The following is a 20,895-nucleotide window of genomic DNA, read 5'->3' on the forward strand; positions in this document are numbered from 1 at the left end:
AGTTCATTAAATATTATAAAGGGGTCTTCACTGGGCACCTCAAGTAATTCTTTTCAGTATTTATTCTCTCCATTTCCCAACTGCAGACCTGAATATCTTATATCCTACTGGGGAGGGCGGGATGTGGGCTGCACAGGATCTGTACATTTTTTGGCAACTTCCTGTGAAAATCTACTTCAAAATAAATTGAAAAAAAAAATGGCATGGGTCTGAATCAGACCAACAGAATTTAAAACCTCATTTCATTTTCTGTCATCTCAGAGGAGAGGAGGATTGAGTCTTTTCTTCCTAGGTTTAATTGGTAATAAATACTCCGGTGCAAAAGATGAGGCAGCTCTCTGGTGGCTGCCAGCCACCTGGGGCCAAACCAGGTTAATACCCGCCCCCCAGCAGCCACCAGGGCCACTCCAGTGCCCAGCCGCACCCTGCACTGGGCGCCCCCTTCTGCCCGTCGCTCCCCATCACAGGGACCATGAAGTGCCCTACCCCCACCTCCCCGAAGAGTTCCTGCCATACCCCCTGAAACCATCCGATGCAAATTCAGCCGTTTGCTTCAAGATTGTCACCCCATACTGCTCACATCCCCATTCTAACATTTAACAATTCCATTGATTTACTGCCTGGTTATTTTTTTTTAAGTAGGCTCCACGCCCAGGGTGAAGCCCAGTACGGGGCTTGAACTCACAACCCCGGGATCAAGACCGGAGCTGAGATCAAGAGCCGGATGCCTAAGGGACCGAGCCACACAGGGGCTCCAGTGACCGCTTGCGTCATTGGCTAGGCGGTACCGATACAGCCGTGCGTCCAGCAGTGGGGCAAAGGCGAAGGGACCGTTCAGATACGTTCCGTGAGTGACATCATAAGGACGTCCACAGAGCCCGCTGCACCAAAGCTGTTATGTTTCTGCACGACCCACCCAGCCCTTTGTCCCTAGAATGTGGCACATGACTGGAACACGCAAGGCAGACACACGAGAAAAGTGACAACCACCTCCTTTCAGTGATCTACCTGGTGTCAGGCACTGTATTAGGTACTTTGCACACATTTGTACAATGTCAGCACAACTGGACACTATCAATGTTACCTGTTTCAGGCTAAAGGAATATAAATGATTTACTCAAGATCACAGTGCAGGTAAGCAGTGGAATCAAAATTTGAAGGCAGATACAGGTACCTCTTCTGAATCCTGGTGCTTGTTAAAACGCTACATTCTTGTTAAGCTTGAAACCAACTTAATAAATAAATGTAACAACTTGAAAAAGATCTACCACGATAAAACCCAACAACCCAACGTTAAGATTGCCTTTATTGTGGGTCTGTGAGCACATATTCCCTACAGAGTTGAGCGGTCTTACCCCATGGGGGGAAATGGAATTTTTCTAAACGGCCAGGGGTAAGTGCTGTGATGTGTCAAGTGGTAGGATTTCTCTTAATAACGTAGTAACGATTACACCCTGGCCCTGCGCAGGGGAGAGTGTTTTTCACATAGCTCAGAGTAGCAATGCAGGAGATTGGATCATTTATTCTAACAGACTAGAAAGAAATTGCTCCTCAGGAGAGACGAGGGCTGGGCATTCAGACGGGGGTGGCATGGCCCGATCCGTTTCAGTCTGCTCCCTAACAACATACCAGCCAGCTTGGTGTGAAACGAGTGAATCTCAAAGCAACCGATCTCCTCAATACAAGTCATCTGAGACCCATGCACACCCCTGAGGGAGAAGTGGGGGGAAAGAACAAAGAGAGCTCTGCCTCCCGTCTACACCGCGCGCTGGGGTCAAGAACACACCTGTGTCCTCCGTGGCATCCTCTGCTTCTCGCATCAGCCGGGTGAGGTGAGCAGGGCCACGCCGAGCACTCCCGTGAGGGGCAGGAAGGCGGACCTGGGGGAGAGCCAGCCGCCTCCAAAGATATGGCAGGGGTGAGGGGCAGAATGCAGACCAGAACCCAGGCCTCTGCGCTCCCAGCTCAGAGGCCCGCTGGCAGAAACGGTGCCCAGAAGGCCGGAAAGCACACCACACCTCTTCCACTCGTTAACGTGCGGCTCAGGCAACATCTCCAGAGAGCAAGGCCGACTTCGAAGGGTTTACGGAGTTTAATAGGACGCTGAGCCCGACAGACCTGGGTCACTCCCTAGAATACAGCAGGCCCTGAATAAATAGGATTTCCCATCCCCCTTCACTCCTAAAACACTCTCATTAAACAACTCCCAGTGAGAAAAACTGCATCAGTTATCAATATTCGCGAGAGGAGCAGGTATATGGAACCATCCAAAGGAGCATAATGCCTTCGTATCCATTTATATTTGGGGTTCCAAGTAGATTGTTTATGCCAGCAATAGTTATCTTTTGATGTGTATGTGGCTTTTTTGCACCAAAGTCAGCCCGAATCTCCACACAAGCTCCAACTAACATGTACTGTGGGTCACCCAGCCGTCTGTGCTGCAGAGGCCTTGAAGCCGTGACCCGTGGATGCCAGTCTGTCACCAGCAAGCTGTGAGAACCTGGGCAAATCACACACCCTTCTCTGGACCCCATTTATAAAGCAAATGCGTCAAAATGGGCCCGCTATGGGGATGGATGCTTGACTCTAAAATGGCATGATGCTAACAGAAAACTCACCTGTGAGCAAGATAAAAAATAATGAATTCCAGAGGCACTGTCACATCAACCTCCATGAAAAGCAAAATTGGAGTACCCAAATCAAATGCATGGTAATTCTACTATATTCCAGGCCATGTAGTTTACACAGGTCTCTAAGGAAAACAGAGCTTAAGAAAATTTTTTAGAAGCAATGCCTTTTACACAAAAGACACCTGAAAAAATGTAGTATTGCCGTCATCTACAGATCTTCCTCCAGTTACAGTGGAGTTACATCCAGATAAACCCATCCTAAGCTGAAATGCATTTCATACACTAACCTACCAAATACCACGGTTTAGCCTCGCCCACCTTAAATGTGCCTAAGAACACTTACATTAGTCTACAGTTGGGCAGAAACATCAAAAATGCCTATTTAATATCTCATATAACTGACTACTGTACTGACCAACAGAATGGCCGTTGCGGATGTAGAATGGCCGTCAGTGTGCCAGTCGTGGACCCTCATACTCACTGGCTGACTGGGGCCGCAGCTCCCCACCGCTGCCCAGCCTAATAAGCAAGTATCCACATACCGCTAGCCCAGGAAAAGATCCAACTTCAAAATCACAAAAACAGTAGAAACTGAATTCAGATCACTTTCACCCTACTAAAGGTTGAAAGATTCTAAATCAGGCCATCATAAGTCAAGAACTGTCTATACTCGTCCAATCACTCCTTAAGTTTCACACGGCCCTACCATGGGCCAAAGGTGCCAAGCCTTGAGGTACCAAGGTTAACCTCCTGCCTCCGCACTGCACAGAGCTCAAAATCTGGCCAAGGAAACAGAAGTCCAGTGTTAGTCCCCCACTCCTCCCAGCAAATGAGTGGTGAAACCTTGCTCATTCTTCAAGAATTTGGACAATGTTCCATTTTCTTTGCCACCTTTCCTTCTCCAGTATAAAATCAAGTGTTCTTGTGGCTCCTGGGAGTCTCAGTCAGTTAAACGTCTGACTTTAGCTCAGGTCAAGATCTCACGGTCGCTGAGATTGAGCCCTGTGTCAGGCTCTGTGCTGACAGCTCAGCCTGGGGCCTGCTTCAATTCTGTGTCTTAAATTTTAAATATTATCAACTTTATAATTTTATAGTTAGTAGTCTTTGACCCCACCTGAGGAATCTTTGCACCAAAGTTACAAAGATACTTTATAAACCTTTTCAAAGAAAAAGTAGCAAAGTTTTTTCTTTTGGGTCTAGAACCCATCTCAAATGAATTTTTGTGTATGATGGAATCTATGGGTGAAAGTTCTTCTTTTCCCCACATTCGTATCCAGTTCTTCCAGCACCATTTGTTGAAAAACCTTTTCACTCCACGTGAAGTTGTTTTCATACCTTAAAAATCATTTGATCCTATATAAAAAAGCCTATCTCTAGACTATTATGGTCCATTGATCCCTTTGTCTATAACAATAGCACTGTCTTAGCTAGTCTAACGGCACACTGCCTTAAAAGCATCGCCTACACCAACTTTGTGTGTGTGTGTGTGTGTGTGTGTGTGTGTGTGTGTAGATGTGTGTCTAGTCCATTGGCAATAGGCATTTTGAAATAATTTCTGTAACAACTTGTCAATTGCACTCCAAAAAAAATCTGCTTGGATTTTATTTTTTTTCCAAGTAGGCTTCACATCTGGGGTGGAGCCCAACGTGGAGTTTGAATTCATGACCTTGAGACCAAGAACTGAGTTGCTATCAAGAGTCGGACGCTTAGCCGACCAAGCCACCCGGGCACCCAACCTGCTGGGATTTTGACTGGAATTGCACTGAATTTATAATCCAATTTGGGGGAACTGGTATCTTAGCAATAATTGATTCTCTAAATCAACAGGCATGGTACAGCTCTCCAATTATTTAAGTGTTCTCTAATTTCCCTTAGCTGTACTTTGACATTTTCAAGGTAGAGATCATCTTTAAAAAGATTTATCCCTAAGTGTTGAATGTTTTTTACTATAATACAAATATTTTCAAAATTTCATTTGCAAATTAACTGCTACTATACGCCAGTGTATAAAACCATAGTTGATTTCTGAACATAATATGGTTTCATCCTGCAATCTTGTTAACTTATTAGTTCTAATAATTTCTTTAGGGTGGTAGATCTCTTAGGATATTTACGTACATGATCATATGTATCATGCAAACACATGTGATTGCTAACTTCTTCATTTCCAATTTTTACAGCTTTAATTCGTTTCTCATCTCATTGCCCGCCCTGATTAGGTAGAAATGGCAGAAAAGTAATGAATACAATGGCAAGAGCAAACATACTTGTCTTGACTGGTCGTGATCTCAGAACAAGTGCTCAGTCTTTCCCAATTAAGTATTATGTTAAGCTACATAATTTTAGGGTTTTGTAGATCATCCAGATCAGACTGCACAAGTTCTCCTCCGAGACTTGTTTATGGACAGTTTCTATCATAAGTGTTCAATTTTGTCAGAGGATTTTTTTCATCAACTGACATCTTATTTTTCTCCTTTATTTTGTTAGTAAATGCACTGATTTTTCAATGGTAAAACAACCTTGTGTTGTTGGATGAAACGTGAATTGTTCATATTGCATATCTCTTTTATATTGCTAGGGTGGATTTCTTAGTATTCGGTTCTGAATTTTTAGAATTATGCACATGAGGACATGGATCACAACATTTGCTTTCTCATAATGTTTCTCCCAACTGGCATCAGGGTGAAGATAGTGTCATAAAATGAGAATTGGAAGTATTCCCTCCCTAGTCTACTTGTGGAAGAATTTTTGTAAAAGTGGTATTATTTCTCCTTAAAAGTTTGATATATTTCACAGTGAACCCATCTGAGCGTAAAGTTTGCTTCATGGGGAGTTTTTAATTAAGAATTTAAACTAACTGATATGTGACTATCTCAAGGACTCTATTTCTTCTTGCGTCAACTTTAGTAATTTCTGTCTTTCAAAACATTTTTCATTTGTAAAATTTATCAGAATATGATTTATCATAATATACTTTTATTATTTTAATGTGTACAGAATTTATAGTGATTCATTCACAGTAATTTGTATTTTCTCTTTTTAATTCTGATCATCCTGGCTATAGTTTATTAATTTTATTAATCTTTTCCAAGAATCAACTTTTAGTTCCATTTACTTTACATATTATTTTTTCATTTTCCATTTCATTGGTAACTACTCTTCACCCTTTTTGTGAACCATTCATCTTTTCTAATATATGCATTTAGTGTCCTATAAATATCAGTTAGCTGGAATTATTTACTACAAGTATACATGTTTCCTATATTATTACTAATTTTCTGTCTGCTTGTCTATCAACTACTGAGATACAGGTGTTGAAATACCCAACTATAACTGGTATTTTCCGTTTCTCCCCAAGATCCTGGTTTTATTTTGAAGTTATGTTTTAAGTACATTTGCATTTATACTTTTTATGTACTCTTGAGGACTCGACCTTTCTATCAATAAAATTATCCTACCCTTTTCTCCTCAAAGTCTACTTGTTTGATATTAATATACCCACACCAACTTTCTCATGATTGTTTGCATGGCATATCTTCCCCCCCCATATTTGTACTTATACACTCTACATAATTGTGAGTTTCTGGTAGAAAACATGTAGTTGTCTCTGTTTGTTTGTTTGTTTTACTATAGTCTGACAACTTGCACTTTTACATACAGTCTTTAGTCCATTTACATTTAATACAATTCTTGGTACATTAGACTTAAGTCTACCACATTGCTATTCGACTATAAGATTCTAGTTCTATACTTGCCACCTCTTCCCCCCTTTTCAGATTAAGCATTTTCTAGTAACTCATTTTCTCTCTTCTGGCTTATTATCCACACTTTAAGTGGTTGCTAAAGGGTTTCCAATATGCATCTTTAACTTACTACATTTTAACTTCAAATGGTATCGTAACAGTAGCATGTAAGAACCGCCATCCTCCTCTCCTCCGTCTCCCTTCCATTTCTTTGTGCTATTTTTGGTTACATATTTTACTTCTCTATATGATATGCACAACAAAATTATATGCTCTTATTTTTTCTTTAAATAGTCAATAGTCTTTTAGAGAAATTAAGAAGCAAGGGGAAGAATCTTTTCTGTTTATTCACTTGCTATTTCTATTTCTAGGATTCAACATTCCTTAATATAGACCCATGTTTCCATTTGATATTATTTCTGCCTGATTAGCTTTTACCAGGCTGATGAAACACAAGGACGGGCTCTACCCATTTACTACCCCACTGAGTGCTTTATCTAAAATATGAAATACTGGTGTTTATTTAAAGAATAAATGAAACATTCAAGGTACTTGTTGAAAGGCTTATAGTCTGGTAAGTACTTTACTGGAAACACAAGGCACACAGAAGGACCAACCAACTCTATCTAGTCACATTCAGGAAAATTTTACAAAACTGGTGACATAGTAGATCATCAATGGCCAACAAACTTTTCCCAAAAGAGTAGGTGAAAGACAGTTTAAGAAGAGTTTTAGAAATGTATGCAAAGACATGTTGCAGGAAATGGTCTTGATACACCTAGTGCTGCTGACAGAGGCAAAGTGTCTTCTCCTGGATGTGTGGAGGAAGTGGGAACAAACAGAGCTAAAGGCAAAGGTCTGGCTCAAATTTTTAAGTCCCCTGAATATCACGATAGGGACTTTGAATTTTATCTCCCAAGTACTGGGAAAGTCTTTAATCCGTCTGCATTTACAGGATGATGCAGGAGCAAAACTGGAGGCAGGGGGACCACACAGGCAACTACTCCTAAAGTGTCAAGGAGAGGTAACCAAGACGTGCAGTGGAATGCAGAGGGGGTCAGGAGATGTCTCAGAGGTTCAATCCACAGGATCTGGGGAGAATCAGACTTAGCGGGAACGGAAAGGGAGGGTTAGGAGATCAATCCCGAGAGCAAGAAAAAGACCACGTCGGCCGACAAGAAAGAGTAGAATCAGTGGGTGGGGTAATCGGGAGCCAAAGAGCACTTGAGCTAACCACTGACTTTTCCAAGTGTGCTTGCTCCTTTCCACATGGCAGCATTTTTGTCATCTTAAATTGTCATTTAGAGCTGCAGGGGCCATGACATGGAAGCCAGGTATCAAGAGGGGGGAGAAAACCCAACTCAGTGACAACCTGTGCTGCTTCCAAGAACTATTTATATGAGCAGTGGCAGCAGGCGATGCGAGGATGAGAAAGGAACACAGCAGGTACATCACGGAGCAGCCCTAATGCACAGGAAGGGCCTGAAATACTCTCAGAGCATCTGGCAGCAGCCCTGGTCACAGCCTCCCCAGGGGTAAGTGCTTTGATGCTTTATACAACAAATGCAAAACAGAGGCAAGCCTTGGCAAGAAAGACTATTACTCCACGGACTGAAAAAAGTGACAGATGATGAAATGTGATGCTAAGAAGCCCAAGCTAAGCCATTAATTCTTGCGGAGCCATTCTCCAACGGCTGGGAAGAAAAATGGTCTTTCCTATAAACCAAAACCACACTTATTATTTGGGGCTGTATCACTTTAAAAGGAGTTTTTTATCAACATTAACGTGGGCAGCAACATCCCTCTCTTTCACTCTGTGGAACACGGAACCCACGGGTGGAGGGAAGGGGCTGCTGCCTGTGATGTTCTTTCCCAGTTCAAGGCTACAGAGGTGCTTGTGATCACTGCCACCGTAACTCTATCAAGAATAAACAATACTAGGGGCACTGGGGGCTCAGCTGGTTAAGCATCTGACTCGATTTCAGCTCAGGTCATCATCTCACGGTTCATGGGTTCGAGCCCCGCATTGGGCTCCACACTGATGGCACGAAGCCAGCTTGGGATTCTCTCTCTCCTCCCCGCTCTCTGCCCTCCCCCACTTGCATTCTCTTTCAAAATAAATAAACTTTAAAAAAAAGAGGAAGAAGTAATCCTGTCCCACTGCATCCTACCCCAACATGCAAGGAACTACTGGACACGAAAATAAATAGGAAGTACTCGGTGGTAATCTGCACCTGCTTCCCACAGGCTGCTGGCCGCTGGAGGAGGAATCTGAGAAGAGCAGCCCCATTGGATGGAATACCACCCACCACTTTCAGAACCAACCACTCCCGGCTCTCTCTCAAAGTTTTCAATGCGATATTGTCATTCTCCTGCCTCAGAGCAGAGTACCTCTAGGACCTCTGGCCACTTCTGGGTTTGACATAGACACGCTATCTGATTTCTTTCCCCCTGGAGGAAGGCTAGGCCTGGAGGAGTAAACTGGAGAGAAAATGTCTGTGCAAGATGGGCGCCCTGGGCAGAAACAGCCCAGGGCTCTAGATGGCCGGGAACTCCATGAACAGGGAGGTGGCTAGATCCTGGACAGCCTGGCTCTGCACGGTGTTTTCCAGGGATGCCGGAAGTGACACAGGAAGAGATGTTAGACTCCAGGAGTCCCCAGGACATGTGGCTACCTGCCGAACCCCTACTAGCAGGAGAGGGAATCAGACTGAAGCCAGGACCAGCCTCAGGGCCATGAGTGGGAAATGTGTCCTGTACAATGACGGCCACAAGCAAGCATGTTGCAATGTTGATGTTATTATTCTGCCACGTTACAAGGTGTAAAGCCCGTCCACTACAACTAAAGGAAAAGGCACTTCTTAGAAGGCCTGTTTTTCTGATACAGAAACCTGAGTCCCAGGGAGGCTATGCAACTTGGCACGGTGGTGTGGATTTGACTAGAGGTGGGACCAAGATGAATCCTGAGGTCAGAATTCCAAATGCAGTGCTGTCAGATTCCAGAAGAAGGCAATCATAGGGCAGAGATCCTCTTACCTGGTCGCCGGCAGAGTAGTGACTCGGGTGAAGAACACAGACGGCTCAGCCTCCACGTGCAGCCCCAGGGACAGGTTCCTGTAATACCCTTCAGCGTGGCCCGGGCCTCCAGAGTATTTGAAATTCAGGATAGCTTCCAAGGTCTGAAATGATGTAAACACGGTATGTTAGTAATCGCGAAGTTGATGGGCTTTCTTCCAGAAGGCAGGCTTCACTTAGGTAAGAGGGAAGATAACCCCAACTGGGCAACTCGGAAACTGGGCCCCTGCACCGTCTTTCCTAGGATGCCCTGTGTCTGCACCAACATCCCTCAGCCCAGATGCACAAATGGAAAAAGGCTCCAAAATTATTCTGTGGTTCCTAGAGCATTTCTGAGAGAAAAACGCATTTCAATCAGCATCACTTCAACATACAGACGAGGGTGTTGGGGGAAGGTGGCACTTCTGTCCAGGAGGTAGAGCATAGCTCCCAGGTCAACAGTCAGTAAGGCTGACCAGCTACAAACTCCTGACACTTCCTTGAACCCATCAAGAGATGAGGTCACAGGGCAACCACAGAGCTAGAAGGCCAAGGAGGTACAAGGCCCTTCTGGAAGGTAAAGGGTAGGGATATCTTCTCTACAAGTACAGAGCCAGCCAGCACGCAACTGGCAGGAAGCAATTAGCCCAAAGGTTAATAAATCGCTAAAGGCTGAGTAGGGGCTCTAATAATAGCAAAGACCCCCTTGGGAACCCAGACCAGAAGGTAGTTCCCACCCACTGTAGGCTCCTCACCATGAACCCTCTCGGGGTATACACACAGAGGACTAGGGCAGGGGGCTGCGGTGGGGGAAGCAGAGGTAGCCTCCCTCCAGAGCGCGGGCATGGAGGAAGGGAGTCAGCAGCCACCAAATAAAGGTAAGAAGCCAAGACACCAGCCCCAACCCCACACTCCCCTCCCATCCCCAAGCAGACCCTTCTCTACTCTGAAGCAAAATCCTAAGCTTCTGGAGGAGGGGCAACCAATGCCAAGAGTACAGTGGCAGGGATAAATACCCATTCTAGTGGGGGGAAGGGCAGGAGGTGGTCCCCAGCCAGAATCCCGTACCAATGCTGTCGGAGCTGGAAACCCACTCGTCCACAATGCCCACCATGTACTGGGCAGAGAGGTCGCCACGTGGGCAAGGAGCAGGGATGCCAAGGAGCCCATAACATCAGACCCAGATGCACAGTGCAGGACAAGGACAGCAGGGAGACCCCCACCTGCTCCTGCCACCAGCACCAGTGGGGAAGGAACACGGTATGGAAAGCCCCCAGCCCTGGTGGTACAGGAAGGGCTGGGGACGGAGGAAGACCACTCTGGGCAAACGCCCTGGCATCTCAGCAGCCCCTACCCTCTGCCCTGCCCCCCAGCATATGACAACAGCAGAGGAACTTGGGAGCCTGTGGCGTGCCCAAGTAACTATAGCAACAAGAAATCTCAAACCCAGCTCAACTCCTCACTCTTGTGACTCAACCTTCTGCAGTCAAGTCCCAGCATGGGCCCCAGCCAACTACAGCCCAGCCAAAAGCAGCCTGAAGCCTGGTTCTGTACACCCCCGAGAGCAGTTTTTACGGAGTCAAAAGGCTCTAAAACAACAACAAAGAAAAACAAAGAACATATGAAAGTAACCATTCGTGGCCGACAAAACCAAAGTATGTACTGTATGGTTCTTGACACGGAAAGCTTGCTGATCAAACCGTAAGAAGAAAACAGAAGTAGATCTTCGTGACCGCGGACGAGGCTGTGGTTTCACAGGTAGGACCCCAAAAGCATAAGCAACGAGAGACGAAAGTCACAGGAATCCCAGGGAGGCAGACCCTCAGGATGAAGGGCCGGAACGCCCACCGCTGCAGCTAGGCCACGTAAAGAGGGGTCTGAGAAAGTACCCACAGCCGGCCCTCAGCGGACCACTGAAGACACGTGTGCAAGTCCGAGCTCTCCGCTGGGCCAGAGAGACCAGGGCGGCGCCGGCCATGGCCAACCGGGACCTCAGCGCCATGTGCCCAAGGCGGGGGACGCACGCGTCCTCTCCCCTGGTAAGAGCGCCACCAAGCCACGCCTCCGACAGGATGAAGGAGCTGCCTGCCTTCCTCTCTCTGTTCAGGAGTCCTGTTTCAATAAACCCTCCTGGCCAGACACCGTGTTGAGCCTTTAGTTATCGCTTTTGTTGACCTATTTCTTGTCTCCAACTGAGAGGTGACCGCAGCGCAGACTTGGAAAATAAACAACCTGCGTGGGCAAGTGGTCACAGAAAGGGCATCGGGAGGGGGACAAGAACTTGGCCGTGAGAAGGCCAGGTGAAAAAAAACTCCAGAAGTGGCCAAGCCGCACGGTACGGGGGAGGGGCGCAGGCCCACAGGCCGGTTAAGCTCAGTCTGACGCACCGGCTCCACCAGGTCTCGGGCTCTTGCCCACCATTCCCAGCCCGTCTCTCCACTGTGACGCGGGGACAACAACGAATGCCTATCTCAGACTCCAGCGAAGATTCAAGGAGAAAACGAGGTAGCAGAACCAACAGACGCTCATTAAACAAACGCCTCTTTCCCTCTGCAACCCCACCATTGGACACCCTGAGGCAACACGGCTTAAAATGGGAAGAAATGGGAAATGGATTTCAGCACTGTTTCTTTTTCTTTTTTCCGCCCCCATTTTGTATCATGGTAAGATATACGTAATAAAATTTACCATTTTAATCACTTTTAAATGTAAGTTCTGTGGCATTAAGTACATTCACGTGGCTGTACAACCATCAGCACCGTCCATCCATATCCAGAACTTCTTCATTTTCCCAAACTAAAACTCTATCGTTAAACACTAAGTCCCTGCTCCCCTCCCCCAGCCCTGGACAACCACCGTTCTCTTTCTGTCTCTGTGAATTTGATGACTCTTGAAACCTCACATAAAAAGATCACAGTTTCTGTCCTGTTGTGACTGTTTATTTTACTCAGGTGAATGTCTTCAAGGGTCATACATGTTGTAGCATGTGTCACAACTTTTCTTTCTTTTAGAGAGCACATGTGAGCAGAAAGAGGAAGGAGGAAAGAATTAAAGGGAGGGAGAAGGGCTGGTGGGGGAGGGAGGGAGGGAGGGAGGGAGGGAGGGAGAGAGAGAGAGAGAATGAATCCCAAGCAGGCTCCACATTCAGAGTGGAGCCCAACATGGGACTCAATCCCATGACCTTGGGATCATGACCTGAGATGAAATCAAGAGTAGGACATTGAACCTACTGAGCCATCCAGACGCCCCAGAACTTTCTTTTGAAAGCTGGATAACATTCCATTGCGTATACAGGCCACATTTTCTTTTATCCATTTGTCTGTTGATGGACACCTGGGTTTCTTCCACCTTTCGGCTATCGTGAGTAGTAACACTGCCATGAACATGGGTGTACAAACACCCGTTCTGAGACAGAGCTTTCAACCCTTTGGGAAATTCATGTATTTCTATATATTGAATTGTTTTAGGACTCAACATACCATTTTCCACAGCTGCCACCAACAGTGCACAAGGGTCCTAAATCCTCCATAGCCTTGTCAACATCTGCTATTTCCTATTTGGTGGATTTGTTGGTTTTATAATAGCCCTCCTAACGGGGGTGAAGTGGTATCTCTTTTTGGTTTCGATTTGCATTTTCCCAACGGCTAGTGATACTGAGCGTCTTTCCATGTGATCACCGGCCATTTATGATTATCTTTGGAGACAGATCTGTTCAAGTCTGTCACGACATTTTAAAAACTCACTTCCTACCCCTCTTTAAGGTGTCCTTCACACGTATGGGCTTATAGGTTCCTTTCAACTTTTGCCCTACCAGGAATACTTTCCCTGATGTTCTCCACCTGCATAAATGTTCCTCATCCTTCACGGCCCAGATAAAGCCACGCCTTATCCAAGATGACTTCTACACTCCCTCGCTTCAAAAAAGGCTCAACAAAAGACAGAATCTTTTTTAATACCCAAAGATCCTACTTTGGATTCACCACAATCACCAATCTTTTTCCCACAGTATAAAGCACTGCCCTATCATCTCACAAAGGGATCGCTGGTTTCTTGTGAATGTTTCTCACACTTTTTGAAAAGTGCCTAGTCACCAGCAAGTAGCAAGACCCCCCACATACACACATGCCAATAAGCCTTTCTCTAACGACCTTCTGAATACAACAGATTCCATTCGCTCAGCCTATTCTTTCATTCATCTTTTTTTCCCTCCTGGGTGCTTTCGGTGTCAGGCTCTATGCTCCCAGCAGAATAAGGGTTGACCCCTGATCTCAGAGAACGCAGTACACGGTGAGTGAACAAGTATCTCAATAAAGAACTAATAAACGAAGCCAACCCATCAACCAACATCTACATGGCTGTCTTCCCACACTGCAGGCACAGTCAGGGAAACAAACATTCTGAAAAACAGCCTTGAAATGCCCAAACCTGTGAAGTAACACAAGTGTCACATGGTCTTTGTTTTTTTAAGGCAAACTTAAGAGTCACTTTCAGGATGTGATGTAGTAGAAATCGCCTAGGAAGGGAGCAAAAAATACACAGGATAGGTAACAGTATAACAAAGAAGAAAGAGTCTGTGGTTTTGTTTTTCTGGAAGTGGCTGAGTCTTTCCTCTGTTAAGAAGCAAGGAAAAGATGTAATTACAGGGAAAATAATTTATAAAAGTCAAGCAAATTAATTATTTTGTGAAATTATCGTTCCTGTCTTTCTTCCTTCATTTCAAAAAAAAAAGCCTCCTCAGCCCTATAAAATTACAATATTTTAGTCAACAGAAAGTGGGTTGCTAAGGCAAAAGACACAAGATGCTCAAACTTTTTTTCCAATCAAAATGTAATGAGAAGCAATGTGCTATTCTGTCCTGAGACTTCCCCTTCTCAGAACATGGTGCAGTCCTTACTTGGAAAAGGACTATTAGAGAAATCAGTAGTGGGCAAGGAACTAAAGGAAAGAAACTTCTAGGCATACAACTTATTATTTGAGCTAAAATAAAAGGTCTTCCAAAGGCTACCTTTTCTTGAGCACCTACTAGGTACCAAATACTATGATAAGTGATCTATATAGATTGACTCTAACATTCTTAAGAGTCCTACAAAGAAAGTCCTATTTTCAAAAACAAGGTTCACAGCAGTCAGAAGACTGCACCAAGCCACACACCCAGGAAGACAGCACATCCAGGATTTAAACGCAGAGCTACATGGCTGCATAGCCCTCTCTCTTGCCAGTTTTGCAAACTATTCAGAAGAGCATCCATCCATCCACGTACTCGTTTGCTGACCGTGAACACATGTCTACTGTGTAAGGGACACTGGGAGAAGACACGAGGCAACCTACAGGGATTCAAGTCTAGTTAAATACACAAGCCCAGAGATATCTTAAGATAAACCATGGCATGTTCTAGACAAATATCCCAGGATATATGGAGATACAGAATACTATTACAGCTGGAAGGCCAGGAGTTGGATAAGAAGGAACAACATCACAGCGAGAGGAGCATAATCAGCCAATTATTAAATTGAAATGGATAAATAGAGAAAACTAAATTAAACTAAAATCTAGTTCTTGAAAACATCATTAAATGTGATATTCCCCTAAGTCAGGCCTATGAAAAAAGGGAAGAAACTTCTTACCAATACCAAAAAGGAAATGAATGTCAGCATAGACCCTACACACATTAAAAGAATAATAAAATAGTGCAAACAACTTAGTGCCAATAGATTCAACTTAAATAAAATAAACACATTACCAAACGGAACCAAGAAAAACTAGAAAACCTAAGGGCCCTATGTTAAATGATGACACTGGATTCACAACTGAAAACAGCTCTCCTAAGAGAAGCCAAGCTCAGAGGATTGCCCCACTGAATTCTATCAACACTTCAGGTTAGAGACAATACCAGTTTTATACAAACACCTTCAGAAAATAGAGGAGATGGCCCCATTCTTTTTAAGAGGCCGGTCTCACCCAAATACTAAAATAAGGGTTTACATGGAAAGAAAAACTACAGACCTATATTCCCTCATAAACTTAGATGTAAAAATCCTAACAAGGATACCATAGTTTTGAATGACACATTGGACCGAATGGACTTAACAGATATATTCAGAAAATTTCATCCGAACACAACAGAATACACATTCTTCTCAAGTGCACATGGAACATTCTCCAGAACAGACCACATCCTGGGTCACAAATCAGCCTCAACAAGTACAGTAAGATCGAGATTATACCATGCTTATTTTCAGACCACAACACCATGTAACTTGAAATCAACTGCAAGGAAAAATTCGGAAAGACCATAAATGCTTGGAGATTAAAGAACATCCTACTAAAGAACGAATACGTTAACCAAGAAATTAAAGAAGAAATTAAAAAGTACATGGAAGCCAATAAAAATGAAAACACGACAGCCCAAAACCTCTGGGATGCAGCAAAGGTGGTCATAAGAGGGAAGTATATAGCAATCCAGGCCTTCCTAAAGAAGGAAGAAAGGTCTCAAAAACACAACCTAACCTTACACCTCAAGGAGCTGGAAAAAGAATAGCAGAGCTCAAAACCAGCAGAAGAAGGGAAATAATAAAGATTAGAGCAGAAATCAATGATATCAAAATGAAAAAAAAAAACAGAACAAATCAATGAAACTAGGAGTGGTTCTTTGAATGAGTTAACCGAATTGATAAAGCCCCAGCCAGACTTATCAAAAAGAAAAAGGAAAGGACCCAAATAAACAAACTCACAAATGAAAGAGGAGAGATCACAACCAATACCACAGAAATACAAACAATAATAAGAAAACATTATGAGCAATTAGATGCCAACAAATTGGGCAATCTAGAAGAAATGGACAAATTTCCAGAAACATATAAACTTCCAAAGCTGAAACAAGAAGAAATAGCAAATGTGAACAGACTTATAACTAGTAAAGAAATTGAATGAGTTATCAAAAATCTCCCAACAAACAAGGGCCGGGTGGCTTTCCAGGGGGAATTCTACCAAACATTTAAAGAAGAGTTAACACCTATTCTTTTGAAGCTGTTCCAAAAAAAAAAAAAAAAAAAAAGACATGGAAGGAAAACTTCCAATCTCATTCTACAAGGCCAGCATTACCTTGATTCCAAAACCAGACAAAGACCCCACTAAAAAGGAGAACTATAAACCAATTTCCCTGATGAACATGGATGCAAAAAACCTCAACGAGATACTAGCAAACCAGATCCTACAATACATTAAAAGAATTACTCACCACGATCAAGTGGGAATTATTCTTGAGATGCAGGACTGGTTCAATACCCACAAATCAATGGGATAAAATAAAGGATATTAAAAAATAAAGGACAAGAACCACATGATTCTCTCAATAGACCCAGGGAAAGCATTTGACAAAATACAGCATCCTTTCTTGATAAAAACCCTCAAGAATACAGGGATAGAAGGAATATACTCAAGATCATAAAATCCATATACAAAAGACCCACTGCTAATCCTCAATGGGGAAAATCTGAGCACTTTCCCGCTAAGGTCAGGAACATGACAGGGATGTCCACTCTCATCAATGTCATTCAACATAGTGTGGGAAGCTCTAGCCTCAGCAATCAGACAATAAAGTGAAATAAAAGGGATCTACACTGGCAAGGAGGCAGTAAAACTTTCACTCTTTGCAGATGACATGATACTCTACATGGAAAACCCAAAAGACTCCACCAAAAAACTACTACAACTGATCCATGAATTCAGCAAAGTCACAGGATATAAAATCCACGTACAGAAATTGGCTACATTTCTATATACCAATAATGAAGCAGCAGAAACAGAAATCAAGGAATTGATCTCATTTACAATTGCATCAAAAGCCATAAAATACCTTGAAATAAACCTAACCAAAGAGGTGAAAGATCTATACACTGAAAACTATAGAAAGCTTATGAAAGAAACTGAAGAAGACACAAAGAAATGGAAAAAACACTCCATGCTCATGAATCAGAAGAACAAATATTGTTCAAATGTCGACACTACCCAGAGCAATCTACACATTAACTGCAATTCCTATCAAAATAATACCAACATTCTTCACAGAACTAGAACAAGCAATTTTAAAATTTGTATGGAACCACAAAAGAGCGCAAATAGCTAATGTAATGTTGAAAAAGAAAACCAAAGCTGGAGACATCACAATCCTGGACTTCAAGCTGTATTACAAAGCTGTAACCATCAAGGCAGTATGGTACTAGCACAAAAAGAGACACTCAGATCAATGGAACAGAATAGAGAACCCAGAAATGGACCCATAAATGTATGGCCAACTAATCTTTGACAAAGCAGGAAAGAATAGCCAATGGAATAAAGACAGTCTCCTCAGCAAGTGGTGCTGGGAAAACTGGACAGCAACATGCAGAAGAATGAGCCTGGACCACTTTCTTACACCAGACACAAAAATACCCTCAAAATGGATGAAAGACTAAACATAAGACACAAGCCATCAAAATCCTAGAAGAGAAAATAGGCAACAACGTCCTGGGCCTCGGCTGCAGCAACTTCTTACTTGACATGTTCCCGGAGGCAAGGGAAACAAAAGCAAAAATGAACTACTGGGACCTCATCAAGATAAAAAGCTTCCCCACAGCAAAGGAAACAATCAGCAAAACTAAAAGGCAACTGATGGAATGGGAGAAGGTATTTGCAAATGACATAGCAGATAAAGGGTTAGTATCCAAAATCTACAAAGAACTTATCAAACTCAACACCCAAAAAACAAATAATCCAGTGAAGAAATGGACAAAAGACATGAATAGACACTTTTCCAAAGAAGACATCCAGATGGCTAACAGACACATGAAAAAATGCCCAACATCACTCATCATCAGGGAAATACAAATCAAACCACAATGAGTTATCACCTCACAGTGGCCAGAATGGCTAAAATTAACAAGTCAGGGAACAACACATGTTGGCGAGGATGAGGAGACACGGGAACCCTTTTACACGGCTGGAGGGAATGGAAACTGGTGCAGCCACTCTGAAAAACAGTATGGAGGTTCCTCAAAAAATTGAAAACAGAACTACCCTACAAACCAGAAATTGCACTATTAGGTATTTATCCAAAGAATACAAAAATGCTGACTCAAAGGGGTACACACACCCCAGTGTTTATAGCATAGCCAAAGTATGGAAAGAGCCCAAATGGAGTGATGAATGCATAAAGATGTGGTGTGTGTGTGTGTGTGTGTGTGTGTGTGTGTGTGTGTGATGGAATACTACTTGGCCATCAAAAAGAATGAAATCTTGCCATCGGCAACAACATGAATGGAACTAGAATGCATTATGCTAAGCGAAATAAGTCAGAGAAAGACAAATACAACATGATTTCAGTCATATGTGGAATTTACAAAACAAAACAGATGAACATAGGGGAAGGGAAGCAAAACTAAGATAAAAACAGAGGAAGACAAATCATAAGAGACTCTTAAATACAGAGAACAAACTGAGGGTTGCTGGCAGGGTGTTGGGTGGGGGGGATAGGCTCAATGAGTGATGGGCATTAAAAAGAACACTTGTGGGGATGAGCACTGGGGGTTATATGTAAGTGATGAATCACTAAATTCTATTCCTGAAATCATTACACTCCGTATTAACTAACGTGGATTTAAATTTTTAAAAAAGATGTGAAAATCCTACATTCAGTAGCACATAAGATGGAAAATACATCATGACCAAATAAGTTTATCTCAGCAATGCAAGGTTGGTAGTATCAGAAAATTGGTTAATGTCATCACAACATTAAGAGACTATTTTACCAGACAAAAAGGAAAAGCCACATGATCATTTCAATAACATCAGAAAACACAGTTGACAAAATTCAAAACCCACTTATGATTTTGTTTTAAAAATCTCCACAAACTAGGCATAGAAAGGAATGCCCTCAATCTATAAAACACACTCATGAAAAAAAAATTTTGCAGTTTTAAAACCACAGCTCATGGTCAACTAAGTGTTCTGTCACAAATTTGAACCTGGACTCAGGCAAGGACATAGCTGTCATTACTCCAATCAACATTGTTATTGAGACCCTAGTAAGTCCAATAAGGTAAGAAAAAGAAATTAAAGACATACACGTTGGAAAGGACAAAGTAAAACTGTCTGCTCACAGACAGCACAATCATATAAAAACAAAATCCTAAGGAATCTACCAGAACTCTCAGAAATTGCTCGTAGTAATATACAATAGTACCATCACTTCAGAAAACAACTAGTCAAAATTCCTTCCAAACATAAAGAATTAACATACTGTTCAACAACAAAACTCCTACCAGGAAAAATAAAAACACATATCCACACAAAGACATATATGTAAATACCTATGGAAATTCTATTCATAATATTCCCAAACTGGAAACAACCTCAATGTCCAGGAAGAGGCGGGTGACTAGATTAATCATAGTATGTCCATAAAATGAAATACTACTCAGCAACTGAATGGAACAAATTACTGATACACACAAATGGAAGAATCTCAAAAACATTATTCTGAGTGAAAAAGGGAGTAGGCTATACTATATGCTTGCCTGTATATGAGATGCTGGAAAAAAGTTGGTCTTTAGTGACAAAAAAACCCGTCAGTAGTTGTCTGGGGCTAGGGACAAGAGAGGATTGATTGTAACGGGATCAGGAAAACTTTGGGGGGTAATGAGAATATTGTACATCATGGCGGCAGTGGCAGTGACAAGGGATACACTTTTGTCAAAACTCATCAAACTGTACAGTTAATGTGGCTGAATTTTATAGAAAGCAATTCACACTCAAAGTTGACTTCACAAATTGATCCTGACCATTAATAGGCACACAATCATTTGCCAACATTACACCCGAAGATTCCAGGTAACAGTGTGGGCCACACCGACGTGGGACTGCTCACGTCTAAGGACAAAGGATTCCAGGATTTTCAGGATCCAGGATCCAGGAGTCAGGATTTCCGGGTTCTACAGCAAAAATCATCAAGTGAAGTTATGATTTACTACAATTAAAATTTCACATAATCTCGGTAAAGTCATGTCCCTTCTCCAGGTCCCCATATCCTCATCTGTAAAATCAGGGTTGTGCCAGACATTACCTAAGGTTCTTACCAGTTTCTCGGTGAACTGTTATTATTCATTCTGTATTACTAATCTCCTGTTTCATGATTCTAATCTAACTAAGGCTCTTGCCACATAGACACCCTCACCTTTATACAGTATCCTAACTAATTTATAAGATATAGATCTCTAATTTTTAAAGACCCTAATTGGACCTGTCACCACAGATTTCCTTCTGCTCTCTTTCTGTGATAGGACATAAGATTAATAGCTGTGATATGATCCACTTAAGAAGTCAAACATTCAGGACCAGAGGTCCCAGCTGGGGTTCATTCCCAAGAGACCAGCCCTATGGTTTACTTAAGGTCAGAGAAACATACAAATGAAAGCCATACCATTACTTTCCAG

General features: G+C 42.9%; 1 protein-coding gene across 6 annotated transcripts in view; it reads right to left on the reverse strand.

Moving 5' to 3' along the window:
• The window catches only part of TRAPPC9 (trafficking protein particle complex subunit 9), a 570,776-nt gene that overhangs the window by 203,089 nt on the left and 346,792 nt on the right, over positions 1-20,895 (reverse strand). For all 6 annotated transcript variants that reach the window (XM_019459757.2, XM_019459759.2, XM_019459760.2 and 3 more), the window contains one exon: positions 9,410-9,552. In XM_019459757.2, the coding sequence (XP_019315302.2) occupies positions 9,410-9,552 (143 nt within the window). The remainder of the gene's footprint in view (positions 1-9,409; positions 9,553-20,895) is intronic.

The sequence above is a fragment of the Panthera pardus genome, unplaced genomic scaffold, assembly GCF_024362965.1.
Source record: "Panthera pardus isolate Hobbes unplaced genomic scaffold, ASM2436296v1 HiC_scaffold_7, whole genome shotgun sequence".
In the NCBI taxonomy this organism is placed as follows: domain Eukaryota; kingdom Metazoa; phylum Chordata; class Mammalia; order Carnivora; family Felidae; genus Panthera; species Panthera pardus.